The 23461-nt window shown below is 53.9% G+C and overlaps 1 protein-coding gene across 3 annotated transcripts; it reads left to right on the top strand.

Annotated features, from left to right (window-relative positions):
* The first annotated feature begins 980 nt into the window (after positions 1–980).
* Positions 981–22259, top strand: RBPMS2 (RNA binding protein, mRNA processing factor 2). Of its 3 annotated transcripts, XR_006181431.1 has the most exons (9): positions 981–1230; positions 8993–9070; positions 9701–9739; positions 10252–10314; positions 11073–11223; positions 11638–11786; positions 14357–14519; positions 20770–20839; positions 21065–21081. XR_006181431.1 is itself a non-coding variant. In XM_042885666.1 (8 exons), the coding sequence occupies exons 1-7, from the start codon at positions 1171–1173 to the stop codon at positions 20830–20832; spliced, it is 603 nt and encodes a 200-aa protein (XP_042741600.1). In that variant the 5' UTR covers positions 982–1170; the 3' UTR covers positions 20833–20839; positions 21065–22259. The 3 variants fall into 3 exon arrangements, 1 of the variants encoding a protein (XP_042741600.1); XR_006181432.1 differs by lacking the exon at positions 21065–21081 and having other exon boundaries at positions 14357–14524; positions 20770–20788; XM_042885666.1 differs by lacking the exon at positions 14357–14519 and having other exon boundaries at positions 982–1230; positions 21065–22259.
* The last annotated feature ends 1202 nt before the right edge of the window (positions 22260–23461 follow it).

Raw genomic sequence — 23461 nt, 5'->3', positions numbered from 1 at the left:
GCTTCCCTATGAGGAGAAGCTGAGATCTGGGACTTCAGCCTGGGAAGGAGGAAGCAAAGGACTGGGGGCACACATTGCCTTTCCAGCTTGGGGTGCCAGTAGGACCAGGAGGCTAATGTAGAACTGATGTTTTCCCTCTCTCACCCAACCTTGGGGCTGAGCAGGTAGACAGCACTGAGTACGATATCAGCTCAGATCCCCCTGCCCATTTCATTGGGATGGGGCCAGTCCACGGACCCGCGTGGACATGGAGAAGGGCAGAAAGTGGACACAGGGCTGCTCTCCCAGGGAATGAGGGGCTGCTGCCGTGGGGGCTGCGGGGATGCTGCTCTGAAGGATGCAGGGATGCAGTTTTGAGGGATATGGGGATGCTGCTCAGAAAGATATGGGGAAAACATTCCGGGGCATGAAGGGATACTTTTCTGGAGGATATGGGGATAACGTTTTGGGGGATGAAGGGATGCTTTTCTGGGGGATTTGGGGCTGCTGCCCTGGAACGGAGCCCACATCCTGAGCCCCAAGGGCTGAGGTGCAGCTTTCAGCGGGGGGTTTCGGCATTGCTGCCGCAGGACTGTCGGGCTGCAGCCCTGAGGTTCCTGGAGCCCTCGAGGGAGCCCACAGGAATCGCCCCCTGCTCTGTGGCCGCCGGTCCCTTTAAGAAAGTTGAAGCCCGAAAGTTCACCAAAGTTGAGAAAGTTTTTCGTGGAAAGGGAGAGAAGAAAGGAAGAAAAAAAAAAACCCACAAAAAAAAGCACACACAACCCCCCCCCCCCCCCCAAACCCACACGCATTAAAAAAAAATAAAAGCCAGCCCCACATCCCCCTGCCCCCCCGCGGGGGCGGGCCGGGCCGGGATTGGAGGAGGGGGGCCCGGGGGCGCCCCCGGAGGGGGGGGGGCGGGGGGGGGGCGGGTCCCGGCCCCGCTGCTCCGTGCGCGGCGGCGGCGGCACCGGGAGCGGCACCGGGAGCGGCGGGGGCCCCGCAGCTGCGGCTCGTTGCGCTCCGCTCCGCCCGGTTCTTAACGGCGGAGCCGAACCCCCCTCCCGGGACACCGCATGTGAGCCGGGAGGGCAGCTCCGCACCGCGCACCGGCACCGCACGGCACCCGCTCCCCGCTCGGAGCTGCTGTTTCACTCGCCTTCCCACCACCACCCCCCTCGGCCCCCCACCATGAGTAACCTCAATAAGGACACCGAGCACACCAACGGCGGAGGAAACGTCGAGGAGGAGGTGGGAGCTCGTGGGACGCGTTGGGGAACACGTTTTGGAGCACCGAGAGCCGGGCGTCGGGGCTGGAGCACCGGGAGTGCTGCACGTCGGGGCTTCGGGGTCCCGGGAGCAGGGACCTGGAGCACCGAGGACCCTGCGTCCAGGGAACCGGGGCTGTTGGGGCTCTGGAGTACCGGAGACCCACCGGCATCAAGGCTCAGGAGCCCCAAGAATAGGGATGCAGAGCAGTGCGGACCCGAGGGTTCCAGAGTCCTGAGAGCTGCAGCATTGAAGGCTCACGGTGTTGAGGCTCTGAAGCTGTGGGAGTGGTGGCCCAAGGCACCGGGGCACCAGGGAGCTGGGACTTCTGAGGCTCTGGAACTCTGTTAGTGGGGAGCCGGAGCAGTGGAGACTCGAGGCAGTGGGGCTGAGGAGCACTGAGGGTTTGGCTCCTTGGGATCTGGAGCCCCAGGAGCTGTGACCTGGGATATCTGGGCTTCAGAGCATAGGTGATCAAGGGTGTGAAGGCTGCAGCACTGGAGACACAGTGTAAGTGAACGGTGTTGGGATGCTGATGCATCTTTGGGTTGCAGAGCTGAGGTCCAGCTGTAAGAACTGGAGGGCTGGGACGTCGGGGCTCCAGCACTGCAGCGCAGTGTGTGTTGGCTTTATCCAAGGCTGGAAGTATGACTACTGGCTGCAGTGTGGTGAGCCCTGGGTGATCTTGTAGTCTCCTGGGTCAAGGACCTCATTCCCTTGGAGTTGGAGTGACCAAGATCTGACATCCAGATGCCAATATAGGTGACAGGGACAAATTTAAACTGTAGTGATGGCAGCTGCACCAACAGCCTAGCTGGGGCTGATGGGGCTGTGTGCCACCCTAGCCACTATCCCCATCCTTTAGATGGTCATCATGAGACAGACCACATGATGGGAGGGCTCCTGAGCGTCCCTGTGTAGCGGCCCACGGAACCATCCCACAACCCTTGGGGTGGTGGTGGTGCAGCAGGGTCACCCGCCCTCCTCCATCTTGGAGGAAAACGCAACGTTTTGCTGCAGTCCTCCACGCCTGGCCCTGGGGAGCAGGAGATGCTCAGCCCCCTCCCCTCGCCCTCCTCCAGCACGCCGTGCGCTCACACCGCCGCAACATGGCGCCCGGGCTGGCTGCCCGCCGCCCACCGGGGCCCTTTGGTCCCTGCGCGCCAGCTGCCTCGGGGACAGTGTGTCCTCCATCCTGGGGACCTGGCTAATGGGGTGGAATGGGCGCGCAGGTGTTGGCCGCAGTGTTCCTTCTGCTGTGCTGAGCGAAGCTGAGGTGATGCGATGTCGCACCGCTGGGGACGTGTCCCACCTCGGTGGGTGGCACTGGGGGGACAGCGTGTGCCGTTTTCTGGGTGCGGGGAGGCTCTGCACCGGGGGGTTCTGTGCGCTGCGTGTGCGGGGCTGCGGCTGTGCGCTCCAATTATCTGCTGGCTGCGGTGGTGCTGCACCCTTACGGTGTTTGGGCAGTTTGGAGAGTGTGTCGCCTCCAGTGTGATGCTTGCTACCTGGAAGATGGGGCTCAAGGTCTGTGCTGTGGGGTGCCGGGCTGGCTGAGTGACGAGTGTCCCCTGCTCTGCACTGCATGCAGGGAGAGGGATGGCCCAGCCTATCCTCTTAGATGTGCTGCGTGGTGGTAGCTGGGGATGCTTGGAGGTGATTCTGGGACTGGTGGGATGTCCCCATCCTGACTGCTTGGGTTCCGTGGTGGTCCTCTGCAGGACCCCCCCACAGTGCTGCTTTACCCAGCTAAGCGGGAGCTGCGCTTCTCTGCTGAGGATCCTGATGGTGGTGGCGGGACCGGGAATGACCTCATGTTCAGGGGACTTCGCCACATCCAAGCCAACCCAAATTCAAGCTCTCATCCAGAGCTCCCATTGCTGCATGTCAATTCACTCCCCATTAGCAGTAATTACGTTTAATTACTGAACTGAACCGTTCAACCCCAATGCAAGCAGGAAGGGGTATGGCGCTGGGATATCTTCCTAAGCTGTGCAGAGAATAACACCAGATCCTGGAGCTGTAAACACCTTTTCTGCTTTTCACCTTCCTCCATGAGCCTACTTTGCTGCTTCCCTGAAGGGCACTGCGTGCCCCAGATATGGCGATGCAAAGCTCCCAAATTGAGCCTTTCCCTTTATCTAATCTTCAAGCCCCCACATCTCGCAGCCCCTTCCTGCCCGGTGACATGCTGAGCACAGGAATGCCTCTTACTCCTCTCTGGGTCGCTAATGGGAATGTTAAACAAACAGGGCCGACTGTCAGCCCCTGCTGTTCCTCACCAGACACCTCCCCAAAGCCGATCCCTCCCCACTTCTGCTATCTTCTGTTTAGTTTTCCAGGCAACTGCCGATCTGCGCGACAGCACCCATCCCGAGGGGCACTGCTGGGTGCTGTGCGCTCTCCTTGCTTTCTCCAGCAGCCCAAGGAGCTTGTTTGCTTACCATGCATCTTGTTGTTCCGTCCCATTGATGCAGAGGTGTTGCTCCTGCTCTGGTTGGGATTTGGAAGCCTGATGTTAAACCTTCCTCCCCCAGGAGGACACTGGAAAGGTCCTGGGAACTGCTGTGTTCCCAGGCTTCCTCTATCAATGGGGCTGCTCTTACCAGGGGGATGGGATGTGGGAGTCTGTCTCCTGGTGGCCCTTGGAAGCCTATGGAATGGCTTCCTTCTCCTTCCTCGCTTATTCAAATCTACGTTTCTTAGACTCCAATCTGAACTGCTTTGAGCATCAGTATTCCAGCTGGTCTCCATGACATGAGAACTGTTATTCCTTCTGCCTGCTGATCTAGTAAACAAGACGTGGCTTCGGAACTGAGTTTCTTTCCTTGGCTAGCCACAGGAGCTATAGAACAGAGCTTTCCGTGATGGAAAATGGTTTTAAGTGGTGCATGGTAAAGCTCTGAAGGGCCCAAATCTAAGGCTTCCTTGCCAAGATGGGTGAAATAGGAAGGATGCTCTTAGAGCATCTGGAATGCAGCTCTGAGAGCTCCTGGCATTGCTAGGGGAATTGGCATTGCATGAAGCCAAGTGTGACTCTTTGGATCTGGTAGAGAAAGCTTTTGGAGCAAGAAGATATTTTTGGGATTGTAGGTCTTGGCCATGTTAGACTTTGGGTCATGAAGATTGAGTGGTGAGATCACGGAGCTTCTGCCTGTCCTGGCCCTGAGTGCCCAGAATAAAGGCTTCAGCTCAAAGATTTATCAGGGTGTGAGAGTGCTTGGCACCTTCTCTGCAGGAGCACTGTGCCCTGACTGGGAGCAAGGAGCCTTTTCCTGTGTGGGTATTGACCTCTGCTGCGTGCCCTATAGGCACAGATGCTGTCACTGTGAACACAGAGGCATGGTGTAGGTGTGAGACCTTAGCTTGCCTTTGTGGGTCAAAGCTGTTGTTCTGGGAGCTTGGCTCCCCATGCTCTCCTTGGGAGGATGATGGGCTTGCATCTGCCCTGCCCCTATCCTCTGGGCTGTATTGTGTGCGTGGGGTCTTGTGGGGAAGAGCCCTGTGTGGTGCAGAGGGGAATCAGGACTTGGTGCTGCTTAAAGTTGGCGTTTAGGGTCTGTTTTCTGTGTAGCGCTGTGCTGTAGTTCTGTCTTGCCAGGAACTGGTCTAATGCAATGGTGGTTCAGTCTTGCAGTTGCCTTGGCATCCTACCAGCATCCCCAAAGGTGTGATTTGAAGTGACACTCGTAACTAGTGTTACAGCAGAGAACTGCTGCAAACTTTCAGCTTGCCATTGCCTGGCTCGTGAGCTTGGACGCAGATGAGGACCCAAGAGGATGGCATACCTGGGGAGGGTCCTGCAGCCAAACCCACATCCTGTGCTCAGGGCAGAAATGGTAGGTGGGAGCTCATCTCCCACCAGAGCAACTGCTGTGAAGCTGCCCCCCTGGGATAAAAACTAGCAGAGCTTCCTCTGCCCCAACCACGTCCTATTCTTGGGTGCTGCCCTGTTGTGCCAGGGCTTATCGGCACCCATGTGCTTCCTGCTGCTCCAGGCAGCTGCTGCTACCTCGCCCTCCTCCCCCCTTTGCTCGAGCTCCTTCCTGCCCCGACCACAGGAGCAAAAGCCCTGTAGGCCATCTGGAGTGGCCCCATTGGGTTTTTAGCTCTGGCAGTGGCATTCCCGAGCCTTTCCTTCTCTGCAGCCACATTTTGCACGCTTGGCTCCCCGCCTTTCCCATCCATGCCTTATAAGTCCCGGCTCCCGGGGCTGCCTGCAGCCTTGCTGCATTCCAGCAGCCTCGTGTCAAGTGGCTGCATCCCGAGAGCTCTGATCTTTGGGGTGCCCAAGCAGAGCATCGGTGGGATGTGTTCCTGTGGGAGCAGCTGTGGGGGCTGTGGCGTGGTGGGACCTTTTGGGGACGGGTAGAGAACCTGGCTGTGTGGAGCAGGGACTGCCTTTGGGACCTGACTGACTCTATGGGGTCTCAGCTTTGTGAGAACAGGGGAGTAGGAAATGGATGTCAAAGCTGCGTCCTACAGGAGGGAAGGCTGTGCCTTGCTCACTTGTGGGAGGATTCAGAGTAGACAGATTTCGTCTCTCTTGACGAAAGCCTGGAGACCTCCCAGAGCAGCCTCGCAGGAGATGTGTGCTTGTGCCTTTGCATTTTTGACATAACTTGACCCTTGCTGGGCTGCAGGGCAGTATCTACGTGTTCTTAAGACTCCCCTTCAAGCTTATACGAAACAAATGTGACCAGGAGATGTGGACCTGAAGCTTTGGTGCTGAGAACCTGGCTGTGCTCACACCAGATATCTCTTCTGGGGCACGCAGCGGAGTAAGAAAGGCTTCAGAGCCACTGAGGATCTCAGCACTAATGGCTTCGTCCTTGTCCCTCCCTGCTTCTGCGTGGGAAGCTATGCTGGGATCCTCCCTCTTCAAGCGATGGCCTAGACGGTCCTGTCCGTCCTGGCACAAATCCTGTTTTCCATGGCTCTCCTCCATCTCTGCCGGGTGTTTGCACCAGGGACATCCCCAGAGGGGGCTGGGACAGGGAAGGGAATACATACATCTATATACCTTTTTTTCTTGTCTTGTGGCTTTTCTAGCTGCCTCTGTGGGGAAGCTGAATGTTGAAGTGGATCCGATGCTGAGTGGCAGAGAATTGAAGTGGGGCAAATTGATGAAGGCAGGAAGGTGGAGGTCCTGGTGGCCTCTTGAAGGGTTTAAGGTTCTTGGAGAGCCCTGTGGAAGTTACCCCACTGGAAGATGCTTTTCCAGACCCCTTACTGTTTCTCCTCTGTAATTGCACTTTTTGTATGTAGGAGGTTGGCCTAAGGTCCCACCTCCTCCCCTAACAAGGTCTTCTGAGCCAGGACCTTCCTTAGTCTCTCGTGATCCTTGGGCACATACAGTTTGGAGATTCTGGCTGGTGGCACTGGGGATTGCCCAGGCTTTCTTGAGGTGATGCCCATCCTTGCCAGCTGCTGTGGGTTGTCTGGAATCCCCATTTCTCAATCTGTGTGTTGTGACAAACTGTACCTGGAGGCCAAGGGGAGCTTTTAAGCTTTGGAATAATGTATCCTGTTCCTGTCCAGATGAGGACAGCGTTAGGGGCTTGTTCCCTCTGACAAAGAGCTTTCCTGGGCACCTGCACTGCTCTGATCAGGCTGTTGTAAGGGCTTTGGGTAGCCGACTTTCTCCCTCCCCAGGCAATGGCATGTCCTTCATTCTGTCATGCCTGTCGCAAGGACTTACTGAGCTGCACATCACGGGACCATTTAGAGACCCAACAGGGATGCAGATTTCTATCTGCTTGGAAGAAACATCCATTTCTGGGGCCTGAGCGCACTCAAATCCTGAAATATTGAAAAGGGATGGTGCTTTCACATGGCTCAGGCACATGTGCCATTGCACTCCATGCAACATTTCCCTGCAAGAAATGGCGGTGTGTCTTCTGGGAATGCACAGCAGCTGCTTCGTATAGCCCATGCTGAAGCCTGAAGTTGTCAAGGTGCTTCTGGCTGCCACTGCTTGCTCAGCTCAGGCATAAGATGGTTCTGGAGTGGTGTGCTGTGGCACCAAACGAGTTGCTGGGCTTGGTGGGGAGGATGTGAGGAGAGAATAAGGATGCTCAGTGGTTGTATCCCATATACGCTGGCCTAGAGAAGGGCTCTGCATCCTAAAGGGGGTGGCAGCAGCCCACTGTGGTGCCTGCTGAGTGCTGGTGGCCCTTGATCCTTCCTCATGAAGGGAATGAGGGGCAGAGCATCCAAGAATTTGTGATTTATGCCCATCCTATAGGGTTTAAGGTACCCCCTGAGCTGATGTGAAAAATCTCTCTGAACTGAGAGAGGGACTTGAGGGAGCACGCGTTTCCTATTGGAAAGCAACAGAAACATTGCGTTTCTTCTCACTTGAGTGGGAAGAGAGCTTTAAAGAGGCGTCAGGTGCAGCCCGCTTCTTCTGAGGAAGGGGAGATGCCCAGCCAAGGCAAGTGTGGGTTCGGAATGCTTATGCCATGGAAGTGTGATAGGGATGTAAACTCCAGCTGGAAGTAGGCCAGGAGATGGGCTCTGTGCTCCTGGTCCTGCTGGGTGTCCTTCCTAGATGTGTCTGGTATGATTTGGTGCCAGCAGGCATTTGGGTGTTCTTGCTGTCCTTCTCTACTTCCAGTGTTCCACAGGCATGTTTGGGATTGCTTCAATGGGAGGCATGCCCAGGTGACTTGAAAGCAATGAACAAAGATTTCCATCTTGTTTCTAGAGCCCTTTTTTCTGTCTTGCCATGCTTCTCACTCCTGGTGAAGCTGAGCTCGTTTTCTCCCAGTCCTTTTCAATGATGACTAGTGCCTTGGTGACCTCTGTAGCATATAACTTCCCATTCTAGCTCTATGCTGACTTACAGGAAATCTTGGCAGCTTCATCACTCTGCTTCCTATGGAAATAGGCTGGCAGCCAGCATCTCCCAGTGCAGGGAGAAGGTGGCTATGATGGTCTTGCTGCTCAGCAGCGTTCTTCCCAGCCTTTAGCACTGGTCCATATTCCTGGCTATTTATGTGCATTCTACCACTGTCTGTTGAAGTCATCTTCTGTTGTGTTTGTGCTTCTACAAAGGCATTTGGATTTGTTTTATGAGTTCTACAGCTTGGAAGAGCAGTCGCATCCTTGGACTTGGTGTAGTGTGGTTTGAGAGTGACTTCCAAAGAGTGCTGAGGAAGGAGTTGGGCTGGACCCCAAATTATTCTCCTGGGGCTTCTGAAGTCGAAGATACTTGTGTAGTTATGAGGTGGCACTGAAAGTTGAGGGCTTTCTTTTGATTTAGTGGCTGAATTGAGGCACCAGGATGGGCTAGGGGTAAGACATCTAGTGATCAAGCACTTGATATCTCTAGAAGAAGTTAGAGAGACAGCTGAGGTTGTTTCTTCTGGAACCATGATGTGTCAAAGTTTCCTTTAGTGCTTTTGACAGCATACGGTCGTCTAGCAGACCTCAAGCCTTTGGCATTGAGGTTTGTTAAGAAACTGTGGGGCTGCTGTCCATACCCTATTCAACCCAAGTCTTCTTCTGGAGCCTGAATCTTTTGTGAAGGTCTAAATCCCACTGTGGGAAGTAGAAAAGGCCTGCCTGCACCTTGCCCAGGACAGTGCTGCTCTAACACAGGGAAGTGTTAGTGCCTGCAAAGCCACCATTGGTGCAGGATGTCCTAATCCCATTGCACCTTGCTTCTGAACTGCGCTCTGTGTTCCTCCTGCAGTACTAAATATCTCCTTTCAGTAGACCTCGTTGACCTCTTTCCTAGGTACGGACGCTGTTTGTCAGTGGCCTTCCTGTGGACATCAAACCCAGAGAGCTCTACCTACTCTTCCGACCATTCAAGGTAAGGAAGTCTTTGTGTTTTGTCTTTAGTGGAAAAGATGCTATCTTGTGGCAGGAAGCAAGAATGAAGTGAGGAGCTAAGCCTTCTGTTAAAGCTTTGGGGAACCTGGGAGATCCAGTCCTAAATGTCCTGGAAGTCTTTCTGTAGTCTGCAGCATGTGTTGAGAGGAGGCTGGCTTAGGTAAGCTCGATGTACCTGGGCTAGGACACATGTACTGATCAAATAATGTGGTGCACATAAGTCAACCTGCTGTTGCTTCCATCTAGCTGTGGTGTAGAAAGAGGGTATGGGTGGCTCATCAAAATGAGCCTCTTTCCAAGAGCCCTTGTGTTCCCCACTGGAGCAGGATGCTCGTCTTTTAATAGCTTGGCCAAGAGCTAGATTTCTTCCCAGAGAGGCAGAATAGGCTAGTTGAGATGAGATGCCTTCTCTGCTTTGTGACTGTCTTCTCTTTTGGTGGGAAAGAGTGAACTGGCACCCTTGGAGATGGGTTAATAGATCTCCCTCTGCAAAGCCTGTCTTGTGTAGGGTTTGGTACTGCAGGAGCTCCTGGAGCTGTTGCATCATGGCCAAGTTTTAGCTTGGCTCCTTCAGGAACCTGACGCTGTCTTGCTTTCTTCTCTTCTCCAGGGTTATGAAGGGTCACTGATCAAGCTAACATCGAAGCAGGTACCTCCTTTTCCTAGAGTTTGGGTATTTCTCCCTTCTGCTTGATGGGAATTGGGGACAGATGCCATTTCACTGTGTGTGGCATCACGTAGGCAGCTGGGTTCTGCTCATTGTCCCTGTCCTGGTGGCTGGAAGCTGTCAGTGTATGCTGGATGTCTCCTTATTTCCTGAGATTGACTGGGGTCATGGATGCTAGATGAGAACAGGTCCTTCAGCCCTGCACCAGGGGTCCCTATTCTAGCAGCAGCTCTGCTTGAGGGCGAGCAGCAGCTTTGCCAGAGGCTGCCAGGGTGAGAAGTGCCCGCTGTGTAGGGATGAGAAAACTTTGTGCTGGGAGAGGACAGAGCAGGAGTTAACGATCCAAGGCCCTTCAAGCTCTGCTTCGAAGGCTCAATACAACTTTGCTTGGCCTCTTCTGCTTGCTGTAAGCTATCTGGGATAGAAAGGGTGGCAGGGGTAGGTAGTGGATCTGAAAGATATTTCCAAACTGAAATCAGTGTTGTTTCTTGTAGCCGGTTGGTTTTGTGACCTTTGACAGCCGAGCTGGTGCTGAAGCAGCAAAGAATGCCTTAAATGTGAGTACTGGAGGTACTGGGAGGACTGGGGGCCATACACACTGCTGTCACTTGGTCTGGAGCACGAGTGATACTTGGCTTGTCCCTAGCGTAGGAAGAGCCAAGGAGTCCCAGCTGTGCCCTCAAATGTGGTAGTTAACTGGTCATGCAATTTCCCAGAAGCCAAGTGGGAGAGCTGGTCATATTTAAGGGTGCCATTAGTCTGGGTAAGTCCTTGTCCTGGCCTCTGACCTGCTAGGAGCTCTGCTGCCAGATGGAACCTGCTCCAGGAAGGTGCAATGTAGGGGAAGCAGCCTTCCCATGCTGCTGCTTCTGTGGCCAGAGCTGTCTGGTACAGGCAACAGGAATACATCTGCAGCTCTTCTGATCTGCTGCAGAGCTCGCCTTGAGTCTCAGGGTGTGTGCTTATCCAACCCAGGCTGGTACAGGTGTAGAAGCACCACAGATAGGAAGCTCCAGAGCAGACAGGGCATCTTAGCTCCAGCAGGTGGATATTTCCTGACTACTGCCAATAGCTGTCAGTGCTTTGCTGGCTGGGTAACTGCACATAAAGAGCAAAGCTATGTCCCTTAACGTGGAAGCAGTGGGTCCTAGGTCAGCTAAGTAGGGAAATGCAAGCATGAGGTGACAAACTGGGTATGTGACTGCAGGGTGATGGCCCTTGTTCCGCTGTTGGGCACTGTTACACGAATAGCTGCAGGCAGTGCAGTGGGACAGGAAACCTCTCTGAGAGACTCCTTTGCTTTCTTCTGTCACAGGGCATCCGCTTTGACCCAGAGAACCCTCAGACCTTGCGGTTAGAGTTTGCTAAAGCCAACACAAAGATGGCCAAGAGCAAGCTGATGGCCACACCAAACCCCACCAATATCCACCCTGCCCTGGGAGCACACTTCATTGCACGGGACCCCTGTGAGTATGCTGGGATGCAGCTTGAGGGCCAGCCTGGGAGGTACCTGGCACTGGGAATGCTGGTGGCAGGGCTTGGTGCAGCTGAGCATACAGCCAGGGTGGGAAGGAGAGCTGTGTCTTCTGGCTGATATCTGCCAGTGGGTTGGGGTTGCAGGAGAACAGCAGGCATCTGCTAAGGCTTCTGACCAACTCTGGAAGTGCTGAGGAGGTGGAGTGGTACCATCAAGGGCTTTAAATCATCTCTAGATGCAAAGCAAGAAGGGGCAGTGCTGTGCCGTGCAGCCTTGGCATGCTTTGGTGGTGTTCATCTTAAGCCTCAGAGTTTTAACTTGGAGTGGGAAATGCGGAGCCTGTCCCTGAAAGCAGGCAGTTGGTCCAGCTCTGAGCTGGCTGTCCCCTTGTCTCTTTGTCCAGATGACCTGACTGGAGCGGCTCTAATCCCGGCATCCCCAGAAGCATGGGCTCCCTACCCACTGTACACCACGGAGCTCACCCCTGCCATCCCCCATGCCGCCTTCACGTACCCAGCGGCTGCTGCTGCGGCTGCTGCTCTTCACGCTCAGGTGAGTCTCTCCCTTTGGCCCCTGCCAAGAGAGAGCCGCTCTCTCCTTCCCCTGGTGCTTCTTCCCTCGGGTCTCTGCTCTGCTGGCTCTCCCCTGGCCTCTGCACCTTGCTCCTGGCAGAGCTCTTCCTGCTGCTCCAGGCCCTGCACGGGCTGCAGGGCAAGTGGTGGAGCTGCTGAGTATGGGATAAATGGGAGACATGGATGCAATTAGAGCTCTGCTGCTCCCCCACCCTGCAGGCCCAGCTTTTCTCTTGGGCTGGGGGAAGGGAAGGGTTGGGGTGAGTGCTCAGTTTTTGTCTGGCGTTGGTCCCCATTGCCAGAGAAGCTTCTTGTGTGTCTGTGGGGAGGATGTGCTATGTGCCAGCAAGTATAACCATGAAACATCCTCCTTGAAGCAAAGGTGTGGGACCCTGTGGGTGCAGTGCAGCCACTTGCCATAGGCTATGGAGGTGCTGGTGATGCATACTGCTGCCTGCTGTCGCAGGGGCTGTGCTCCCTGATAGCTGGAGGCATAAGGATACCTCTGCTCATCTGATACTGGAATCATAGTACATGAAAGCATGATTTTCTTCTGAGGCCACCCACCCCTGCTAAGCATAACCACCTCCAAAATGGCAGAAATGCAAAAAGAAAGCTAAGTACAGGTTAGGCCTGAATTCCATGTGAAGGTGCTTGTTTTGGAGCACTTATGTAGGAGAACCTACCCTGCTTGATGTCACCAAGGGCTCTGCCTGTTTCAGTCTCTGTTCCCATAGTAGTGTTGGGGGCCAGTGCAGTGGGGCTCTGGGCTTTGTTCCCAGAGCATCAGGACTTAACTGCTTGGCTCTGCTTTTCCCTGCTTAGCCTGGGAGGAAGAAGAGCAATGTCCCATCGCCTTACCCACCTGGCTAACAGCTAAGTTGGCCCTTCAGCCTCTTCTTGCTCCTGCAAGTGTTTTGACCCTAGGTGAATGGCTTCAAGCCAAGCTTGTGTCCAGATGCAATGTGGAAGAGACGCAAGCTCCTTGCCTGCACAGACTTGTCCTCTGCTGCTTTTGTCCTGCTGGTGACCTAGCATTGGGCTGATGCTCCTGCAGGGTAGGCAAGAGGCATGTGGGGCTCAGGACAGGCTCAGCCTGGTGTTCTAGATATGCTGACCCTTCACTGGGTTACTTCCAGTTTGGGAGTTGTGTGATGTTCTCCAGGAGTGCCCACAGCTACAGGAGCATCTGACTGTGCGCCTGGGCAGCCCAGGAGGGCAGATTCTGTCCTTCCCTTGTGTAGGGTGGTGGAGCCAAGGGCTGTTGCTGCCCCTAGTAGTAAGAACCAGGAATGCCCTCTCCATCCTGGCTGGGACTGCTGAGGAGTGTGGAACCATTACTACTGTGGTTCCTTCAAGGATGATCATCAGTGACTGTACAGGGACCCAGAGCAGCAGGGTCAGACACCAGGGCTTTATGTTGTGTAGGGTGGACAGAGGAAAAAACTGCTCTCCCAGAATAAAGGAAGCCTTCAGTCAGATTCTCTCCATCTGGGTTTTTAGTTTAAACCTTCCAGTTGGCAAACTACTTGTGCTGGACAGGCAGCTTAACTCTCAGAGGACTCGAATCCTGGAGAGAGACTCTGGCTCCAGGGAGATACTGGGAGGACATGGGATGCCCTGCCCAAGCAAGTCCCTAATGGATGATGTTCCCATAAGGCCTGGGGAGTCAGTGTGTCCCTTCTGAGCTGTGGCTCTGATGAAGAAGAGTGGCTGGGCTGGCTGAGCAGTTACAGCTGCTCCTTGCTGCACTGCGCTTGAGGTTGGCGGTGATCTCACAGGGGGACATTCTGGTGCAGCATACATCACCAATAAAGTTTTATGGGGTTAAACATTACTTAAGTTGGCTGCTTGGAGCTGCCTGATCTCTAGGCTGGAGCCCTTTTCCTTGCAGAGCTGAGGCAGGGTGGAGTTAAGGCAGTGCGAGGTGACTTTTGCTCTCAAACTGGGCTAAAAGCTGTAACCTTGGTTTTGGTGTGCTGAGCCCTCGTTCTCACTGGTAGGGCTTGGCGGTGGTGGACACGCGAGCTGTTCTCTAGGACAGCGGTAGCTCCTCCTCCTGGGATTCCTCTTGGCTGGAGGGTATTTATGGGGATGGCTGGAGCAGCTCCACGAGCCATCAGCACTGCAGGGAGCACGTAGTTGGAGGCAGTAGCTGAACAGAGAGCTTGGTGCAAAAGGTTAAAACTTGAAGCACTCGTAGTCTCACAGCTCTGTGTTCAAGCCTGGTAGAAAGTAGGTGAGTAGGTGTCTGTCGTGCCAGAGGGCTGGCAGGAGATGGCAGGAGGCTGGTCTGGCCTCGGCTCATTTGCCAGGAGCTCTCAGTGAGCCGCTTGCAGAAGAGCAGGATGACTGCTGTTCTGGCACTGCTGAGCTGCTGTGCCATGGAGATGGGGTCCCTCCAGGCACCAGGCTGCCATAGGTGTGACTGTGACCTGAGCCGGCACTGCTAAAAGCCTCTACGTGTGGGGATTCCACTGACTTTAAGACTGTCCCATGTGCCTTCCCTCCCTCCCACCCTCTCTCAAATCCCTCCTTTGATGTCCCTAGTGAACTCCAGCCATGATGCCAGCGCAGGCTAGCCCTGAAGCTCAGAGCTGTCCCTGGAGATGGGACACCCTAGTGATGCCTTATTGCAGCTAGTGGAGTGGCTGTGCTACAGCTCCATTCCTAGAAGTGTTAAGCATGACGGCAGCCCCGTTTGGAAAGACTGGTAAGGTAACCATCTATCCTCCAAGATGCACCATGGGATTTGCAAGCTTCTGCCCATCTCTGTAGCCCATATTTCCTTGCCCACCCAGTGCATGGGCCTCACGCTACCCACCCACCAGAGCCTGGGGAATGAGATACCAGGCTTTCTTTCTAACCCACATCTCCAACTTGGCAGCACATGACATGGCGCACACAGCATGGCACCATCTTACATCAACTCCTCCCAGCTGAGCCAGGCTTGGCCAGGTCCTGCTGGTGGGAGGGGAGCAGCCCGGTTGAGCTGGGGCAGGGATGACCCTGCCACTTGGTGTGACAGAAACCTGGTTTCTCCCCATCCACAACCTTTTAAGGGCGACCAGAGATACACCTTGACCTCACTCCTAGCACACAATGGGGGAGGTGAGTGATGTGATAGCGATAGCACACAACTAAATTCTACCGGGCACCTTTAGACAACAGCACTTGGCGGTCACTTTATTCCAGAATTGCATATCGGGACAGACCCTGCCCTTAGTTGTGGGTCTAAACTCACCTCTTTCTCTCCAGTTACTGGAAATGGAGCAAGTTCCTGCCTGGAGCTTGTCTTCTCTTTGCGGCCTGAAACCACAGCCAGGCTGCGGCTCTTGTGAGCTGTACAGAAGGGCATCTGAGTGGGGATGGAAGGGAGCAGTGTAGGAGACCGGGAGGACGGGAAAAGGGAATGTGGGAGAATGGTTGCTATGTTTAGCTCTAAGTGAAGGAATTGAGTCCAGGATCGCTGCTTCTTGTGGTGGGTAGTGATACTGGGGAGAGCAGTCATCCAAGATGGGGGCCCAGGACTGCCTTTGTCCTTGGAAGACTCTGGGGTGCACAGATGTGCTGAGTTGGGAAGAGGGGGAATTGGTACAGAGATGGAAACCAGGATGCAGTTTGTCTTGAGCCCTTTAGACCCAATGAAATGTTTCAGCTAGCATCTGTGTGATTGTGTTGGACTGCACTGTGCTTCTGCTGTGAAACCATGTGTTCTGGAGCATCTCTAAGCCAGGCTTTGGGTGTGCTGTAGGAGACAATGGGGCTCCTATCATGCTGTCAGTGCACCTCTGTAAAGAGATGTTTCCAAGATGCCTCTGCAACCCTGAGGGCTGGACTTTCTTTGGGAATTGGGTAGAGGAGTGGATGAAACTGGTGGTAGTCACTATATGGTACATGGAGGAGACCAGGCTGAGTAGCCAGGACCTAGAAGGCTGTGGCTGATGCTCCCAAGGCAGGGAGCAGATAATGGAATGGAAGCTTCCATCTGCCCATCTTGGTTGGTTGGCTGCCCAAGGTGCCCCCACAGTCTCCAGGCTGTTGCCAGCAGTAGAAACATGGTTTGGAGGAGCATCCTTCAGTGGGGGTGGTGAGGGCAGGATTCTGAATCTGGGATCAGCCCAAGGGAGTGGAAGGAGCAATCAAGCTCTGCTTCATGGCAAAGGCCAGCAGGATTCAAAGGCTTCCCAACACCAAGCTGAGGCAGAGCCCATCGATGGAAGGGGAGGTCAGTGCTCTGCCTAATTCTCCAACTTTTCCTTCTGGTAAGCTGCGTGGGCTTGTTTGAGACAGGCTGGATGTCTTTGAGCTGTGGAGCGGCTGGGCATAAGGCTGGTGCCTACAGCTGTGACCTGCTGCTGGCCCTAAATAACTGGGAGTCCAGGGTGAGCTCAGATGCTGTGTTCCTCTTCAAGACCCTGCCTCCTGTTGGGATGCTGCTGTTTGCTGGGGTGGGATCATCTGGGTGCCACTAATCTGGTAATCTTGGAGCAGTGGACAGCCCAATGACCTGTAGGGCCATGAGGATCCTGCTTCGGTGAGCACTGAGTTTTGGCACAGCCTTGGGGTCCCCTCTGCAAGATCTCCTGCACTTCACATTGTGGTGGCTGATGGACTTTCCTGGGGTGGGTGGCTGGAAGCAGCAGAAAACAGCAGAAACGTCTGGAAACAGTGTGTGTTGTTTTGTAACTTGTTGCCTGTTCACTGGGGCTGTCACATAGGACTCATCAGGATTATTTTTTCAGGGCATATGTCCTTAAAAGTGTGAAGCATTCTCCAAGACTTCCGTGGCTGTGGTGTTCGCCCAAGCTCCAGTGGCTTAGTGCTGGCACAGGCTGACCAAGGCAGGCTCTCCCCAAGCGAGCTATTTCTTTTTAGCAGAAAAAAACAGATGTGAGATGCTCTCTGTTCCTTGGGAGCACCCATTCTCCCAGCATCACTGGATGAGTGACTTGGACCAAGATGCCATCAGCAGTGACTTCCCAACCTGCAAGCTGAGGTCTGTGAGCTGCCTCGAAGCTGAGTGGTTCAAGGCACTGGATGCTTCCCGAAGTCCTCCTTCTGAGCAATGGGAATGGATCCTATCATCTTCTGCATGCTTACAGCATAGGATGTGCTGCTTTCTAGCTGGCTAGGGAGTGCTTGCTTCAACTCCACTAAGATTTCCTTGGTGCTGGGCTGAGCTAAATTAGGTCTTGCACATTGTGCAAGGGTTTGCCTGTTTGCCTCCTCAGCTCAGGGCCCTGGAAGCAGGAGGTGTGAGTGAGATGCCTGCTGCTGGGACTGGGAACAGGTATCTGGAGAGTGCTGCTGGGCGATGGTAGTGCTTGTGGTGTGCCTTCCTGACTGACCTTTCCTGCTGTGGGTCAGCTGCCACCTGCTGTGTTTCCAGCTTTGGAACATGCTGCTGGGGTCTTACCGGCTCCCAGAAACACAAGGAAGGGCTGATTTGTCCTGTCCTGTGTAGGGAGGGCTTTCTGACAGCGGGGAGGTGGCAGGACTTCCATAGAGAAGGCAAACAAGAGAAATGCAAGTTGACATCAGACTCCTTTCCAGCTGTGAGCTAATACAGCTCCAGAAGCAATGGTGTGTCTTCCAGTAAAAGCCTCTCCTGCTCTGCTTTCCCATCCCAGTTTTGGATAGCCCCATCCACTCTTTCTCAGCTCCCATCCTTGATGGCTGTATTGGCAGGACCTGCTGCCTTGAGGCTCACTGGAGACAGCCCTGCAGATCCTCTTGCCTAGCTGCATTCCTTCCAGGCAGCTCCAAGAGCAATCTGCTTCCAGTGCCTGGGAAAAGCAAGGCATTTTGAGGGATGTTAAGATAATAATAGAAACTGGCACTGTCAAAGGCTCTGTTTTCTTAAAGAGCATGTCATCTTGGCTAGATGATCCCATTCTTCAGAAGGAGGATGGAATTTCTGTTGGCTAACAAAGGTGCTAGAAGCTTTGGAGTGCACATCTGGGGCAGGAGGTGGCTCCTGAGGAAAGCAGAGATGAGCCTGCAGGTTTGGGGACATGGCTGGAGACTGGGCTGGGTGCACGTGCCCCACTGCCTTGCTGCTCACGCCAAGGGCCGGGTGCGTGGGATGGCGGCCGCTGCTGGGTTAAGTGCGTGGCCTTGTGAAGGAAGGGGGAGTTTCCTGTTGCTTCAGGGCAGGAGGAAACTGCTTCCAGCTGTCGAGGGGAGGAGTGCTGGATGGGGAGATGTGGCTGTGCTGAGCAAGCACCTCCCAGCTGTAGGGTTTGGATAGCTGGGATCCAGCAGCTCTGCGTAGCTGATGGAACTGGCAGGGCTCTCCCTTGGGAAGCATCACAAGAAGGATCTCGGCTCTCCCGCTCTGCCTTGGGGCTGTTCAGTTTCTGGCTTCCCAGGTCTTGTGCTGGTGGAAGGAGGATGCGGCTGTCACAGGCAGCTGTGCTTTCTGGGAGGTGTGACCTTGGTGTCCCTTCCTGGCAGGAGGCTGCTGTCTCAAGGTCCTGGCACTTGCTGTCTGTGTTTTCATTATGAAGCCTCTGGCCTTTCTATCAGGTGACAGACCTCTCCTTCTTCCAGGGGCAGAGGAAGTAGGGTTAGAACAGGGATGTGTCTAGCTTGGAGTACGGTGCTGAGGCCATCACTGGCTCTCAGTAAATGAGTCTTCAGCTCTGTCTCCTCTGAAGACCTGTGGATGTCCTGTGGAGGTCTCGTGCACGAGTACAGGACTGCTGCTGCACGACCCAGTGTACTATAGAGCAGTGTGAAGGTGCTTAGAGAACAGCCGTCCATTGTTCCCTGGCATTGCCAGCTACTATCTTAACCCAGAGTGGCCTTCCTGGTGGCTTAAATTTGAAGGGACCAGAGAGTTCCAGCACTCTTCCATCACTGCTGTGGGCCCGCAGCCTTCTCTTGCCCAGGCTGAACACCCCCAGCTCCTCAGCCGTCTCCATAGCAGAGGTGCTGCAGCCCTGGCAGCATCTCTGTGCCTCCTCTGCCCCGCTCCAGCAGCTCCGCACCCTTCCTGCGCTGGGAGCCCCAGGCCTGGGCGCAGCACCGCAGCTGGGGCCTCACGAGGGCAGAGCAGAGGGGACGGTCCCCTCCCTGCCACTGCCACCCCTCTGTTGGTGCGGCCCAGGATGCTGGTGGCTTTCCGGCCCCCAATGGACGCTGCTGCCTCATCTGTGGCTTTCATCCACCAGAACCACCGAGTCCTTCTCTGCAGCACTGCTCTCGTGAGACCTTCTCCCATCTGTGCTCACAGCTGGGATTGCCCCGACCCAAGTGCGGCACCCTGGCTTGGCCTTGTTGAACCTCCCTGGGTTCACGTGGTCCCGCTCTGTGAGCCCGCCCAGCTCCCTCTGGATGGCATCCCTTCCTCCTGTCGTATCCAGCGCAGCGCTCGGCTCAGTGCCATCCGCAAACTCAATGCCATCATCTGTGTTGCTGATGAAGATGTGAACAGCAGCAGTTCTGAGACAGACCCCTGGGGGACACCGCTCGTCACTAACTGGCTGCAACCATCCAACTTATTCCTTATCCGTTGAATAGGCCAGCCATCAAATCCATCTCTCTCCAACTTAGAGATGAGGACGTGGGGCAGGACCATGCCTAATGCCATGCACAAGTCTAGATAGATGGCATCCATTGCCTTCCCCTTGTCCACCAATGATGTCTTGCCATCACAGAAGGCCGCCATCTGGGTCAGGTTTGACCTGCCCTTAGTGAAGCCTTGCTGGCTGTGTGGGATCACTTATTCTGCTTGCGTGTGCCTTAACATTTCTTCCAGAAGGATTTGTTCCTTGACTTTCCTTGGCACAGAGGTGAAGCTCACTGGCATGTAGTTCCCCAGATCTTTCTTCCTTCCTCCCTTTCTTATAACTGGGAGTGATACTCTTTTTCACTGGGGACTTCACCTGATGACAGCAACTTCTCAGATATGATGGAGAGCAGCCTGGCACGTCTACTGCCTGCTTACAGCCTGTGGCAATGCCAGATGCTGATCATCAGTGACATGACAGTAGTAGATAGCCACCTCCAAGTTGGATGAACCATGAAGCCTCTACTACCAAAGCATTCATTTTAGCAGCTGTGGCATTCTTCACTCCAGATGGGGCTTGCATTCAAAAAGACCTTGCCCATTGTCCCTGTATAGGGCTAGCTTTGGTTATTGTTCCTATGTCTTGTTGGTTCCTTCCTTGTTGCAGAGCAGCACTGGGTGGTAGAGGTGCTTGGGGAGGCCTCCAAGTCCTGCTGGCTCATAGCTCTGCCACTTGTCTCCATTGCATAGTTTGCCCAGAATCTCTTCTGATGGTTGTGTTAGTTTTTAAAAAAGCTCTTTGGGTCTTTTCTGTGTTGAAAGAGGTAGGTTTTACTTGAGTCAAGTGGAAGAGTTCTGGTTTAAGTGTGTTGGCTTGTGACATCTCTCTTGTTGGCCGAGGGCAGACTGGTCACCATCTAGCAGTGATGGCTGCCTGGTGTGAGCCTCCTCTGCCCTGTCTGAGCCTGAATGGAGGAAAAGCTGTAAATATGGGATGTTCGGGAGAGTGTGAGTGTGACTGGGGGATCAGTCCCTTTCTGCACACCTCCAAAGTGACAAGCTTCACAAACAGCCTGGATGGTGTTGCTCAATGTATTGTAGTGAGCTGGGTGTGAATTTTGATGCTGTCTGCTGGTTATGGAACGGTACTTGGGATGTTGAGATGAGCCCTGGGATGGGGAGCTAGCTCCCTTCAGGTGTGTGGGATCCTTTTGCCCTTCTTAACGGAGGACCTGTCCGGGTGCCTGGTGAGCCTCAATCTGTCCGTGCACCAGCCACCAGCGCAGGGCTGGGTGGTGCCAGCACTTAGAGCACTACTTTGGGGTACATCCTGGTGCCTGTTTCCAGTACTGGAGCCATCTCTGCTCACAGGTGGCCTAAAGGAGCTGGGCTCTGGTTGAAATAATCCTGGATCACGGACCTCTGGCGTGGCTTTCTTTTTTTCCAGATGCGCTGGTATCCTCCTTCTGAAGCTACCCAGCAAGGATGGAAGTCTCGTCAGTTTTGTTAGTTTGTTAGTAAGTAACTAATTACTCCTGGAGCCTTGTCTTGTCTGTCCTTGGGCTCCCTGAGCTCCTGTGGGGGGGGGGCAGGACGGGATGTTACCCACCCCATACACCTCATGTAGGATAAAGTTGGCTTTGCTTGATGGGCAGCGGGATCAGATCCACCTCGGCGGGCACAGGGAGAGCGGGGCGGGCCACAGATCCTACCAGCCCTGCTCACTGTCCTCTTTTCCACAGCATCTCTCCTGGGCTCCTGTTCCTCCTCCCTGCCTCTCCATGGAGGGACGTGCCAGGGATGATGGCTCCCACCTCTTGCTTTGGTTTGCGGCCAGCGGACGAAGCGCCCGGCCCCGGCGCGTCCCCCTCCGGACTGTGAAGCCGCCGCACGCCACCTCCATCCCTCCGTCCCTCCATCCGTCTGTCCATGCTGAGCTTCACCACCGGGCTGCGCCGACACCCGGCGAGGGCTCGGTCCTGAGCTCGGCTGAAGGAAACGAAAGGCAAATCGGGTTTTGCATGTTTTCTGGCATGAATTAAAACACTTAACTTGTGTATGTGTGAGTGTAAGTTTGTTTGTTCTAGCGTTTGTGTAACCGTTAGCAACAGGTCCTACGGACTGATCCATCGAGGTTTTCATCTTGCGTCGGTGAAGACTTGGCTCTGAGAAACACGAACTGTCCTTGCCTCACCCCTTCCCCACCTCCGCCCTCCCCCTTCCCAGTACGACCAGAAGAATTTGAAAAATGTTTTTTTTTTTTTTTTTCCCTTTTTTTTTTTTTTTTTTTCCCCTTTCCTCCAAGTACGATGCACTGGGTTTCTGTTCTCATCCATCCTCCGGTTTTAAAATCAGGGTTATTATATTATTATTTTTTTTTTTTTTTCAGACTTCTATATATAGAAAGGCTGTAAGCTATCTAACCTCTTTTATTTTTCTTCCCCTTTTTTTCCACATCCTTCTGATTGGAGAGCATCCAGTCCTGCCAAATAATCAGCCGTCCTTATGGGAATACCGAACAAAAAAAAAAAAGTACGAGTATTTTTGTACCATGTGTAATAAGGAAATATTTATGCATCATAAAGAATTTCTTGTGTGTTTGTGTGCAATTAATTATTATTATTATTATTAAAAGAGAAATTGTAATCCTGTAAGATAAGTTAATGTTTAGTTAAAAGCTTGAAAAGAGAAGGGTTGTCTTCTGTACTAATGATTCAGTTAGGCATCGTAAATGAGAAATTGTGCAATTTTTGTTTTAGCATCTTATTGCTTGGTATTGAAGTGCTTTAAGTATTATATGACCATGGCTGTCTCGCTTGTATTAAAAGATTTGAGAATAAGTTGCTCTATACTTGCTGATCCTATGAGAATGTGAAACTGGATAATATATGAAATGCAACAAAAGAAAAAAATATATATACCCAGAGGCTGCTGTGACTCTGCTGCTGTGTGCTGTGTTCTTGTGGGGCTGGGGGAGGCGCGGGGCACCCCCCTGAGGAGGACATGGGGCTCTTTGCCAGGAAGGCTTCTCTGCTTTTGGGTGTTTTTCTTCCCTCCCCCTGCCTCCCCTGGGCCTGGGGTGGCCTCACATCCGTGCCAGCACTGCTCCTTGTGCAGCAGAGATGTCCATAGAAGGCAAAACGTGCTGGAGCTGCAGCGTGGCCCAGCTCCTTCATGGCTGCGTGAGCAAGCGGCTGCTCTACCCTCATCTCTGCCTGCCCTTCCACCCAGTGCTGGGCCCTTGGGTGCTGCGTGTCCCGTGGGGGTGGTGGTCTGGGCACAGCCAAGGGTGTGGGGTCTCCCTATCTTCCCTGTGGTGCAGGATGAGAGCTGGCATAGGGTGCAGCGGTAGGGCTGTGGGTCCCCTCCTGCTTCCTGCCTGCTGTTCACTGGAGCAGAAGCGCCTCTGAGAGCATCCCCAGTGACAGGAGCGTGTGAGGCTTTAAATTATACAGGAGACTTTTTTTGTTGTTAAAAAAAAAAACCAACAAAAAAGAGGCCTTTAGCACATGCATTAACATGGCCAGGTGATGAATAATTGATGCTCGGCTCTATTAAGCTTTTACACCGGGAGCGGGCGCAGTGGAGCTGAAGTAGGTCATGGCTGCGCTGAGGGTCTCTGCTGTTCCCCCAACCCAGTGCCACTGTGGGCAGCTGTAGTGTAAGGGGTGCAGAGCCACGGTCCTGCTTTGACCCTGACTGCCTCCCAGGGCTGATCGTCACTATGCAAAGGGGCTCCTGGGGCAGGGAATGGCTGTGGGTGAGGTTCCTATGTATCCATACGTCTGTATTAAACATGTATCTATCCACTCATCCATATCTACCAATAGATCTGTGTGTCTCTGTCTGTATGTATGTATATCTCTCCTTGTAGGTGTCTGTAGATACATCTATTTCTAGAGGTACATCTGTTACTATATAGGTATCTATGTACACGTCTATGTCTATACATGGATGTCTGTAGATCTGTAGACAGGTATGGATCCCAGCCCCTGTTTGGACAGGTTGGGCACGCAGCAAACTAGGGAAGCCAGAAGGAAACCCAGAGGCCAAACTCAGTCCCTGCTTGAAATGGGAGCTGAAGGCCAGGAGACCAAGTGCTTAATGCCTGTCTTTGTCCAGGACCAGCTGGAGCACGG

Source organism: Lagopus leucura, unplaced genomic scaffold (assembly GCF_019238085.1).
Source record: "Lagopus leucura isolate 7727_CA_CO unplaced genomic scaffold, USGS_WTPT01 Super-Scaffold_100052, whole genome shotgun sequence".
Classification (NCBI taxonomy): domain Eukaryota; kingdom Metazoa; phylum Chordata; class Aves; order Galliformes; family Phasianidae; genus Lagopus; species Lagopus leucura.
This window is presented reverse-complemented; position numbering and strand designations above follow the sequence as displayed.

Coding starts and splice junctions, on each gene's coding strand:
- RBPMS2 (XM_042885666.1), top strand. CDS start 1,171: ATGAGTAACCTCAATAAGGACACCGAGCACACCAACGGCGGAGGAAAC. Junction 9,071..9,700: donor TACTCTTCCGACCATTCAAG/GTAAGGAAGTCT, acceptor TCTCTTCTCCAG/GGTTATGAAGGGTCACTGAT. Junction 9,740..10,251: donor TCAAGCTAACATCGAAGCAG/GTACCTCCTTTT, acceptor TGTTTCTTGTAG/CCGGTTGGTTTTGTGACCTT.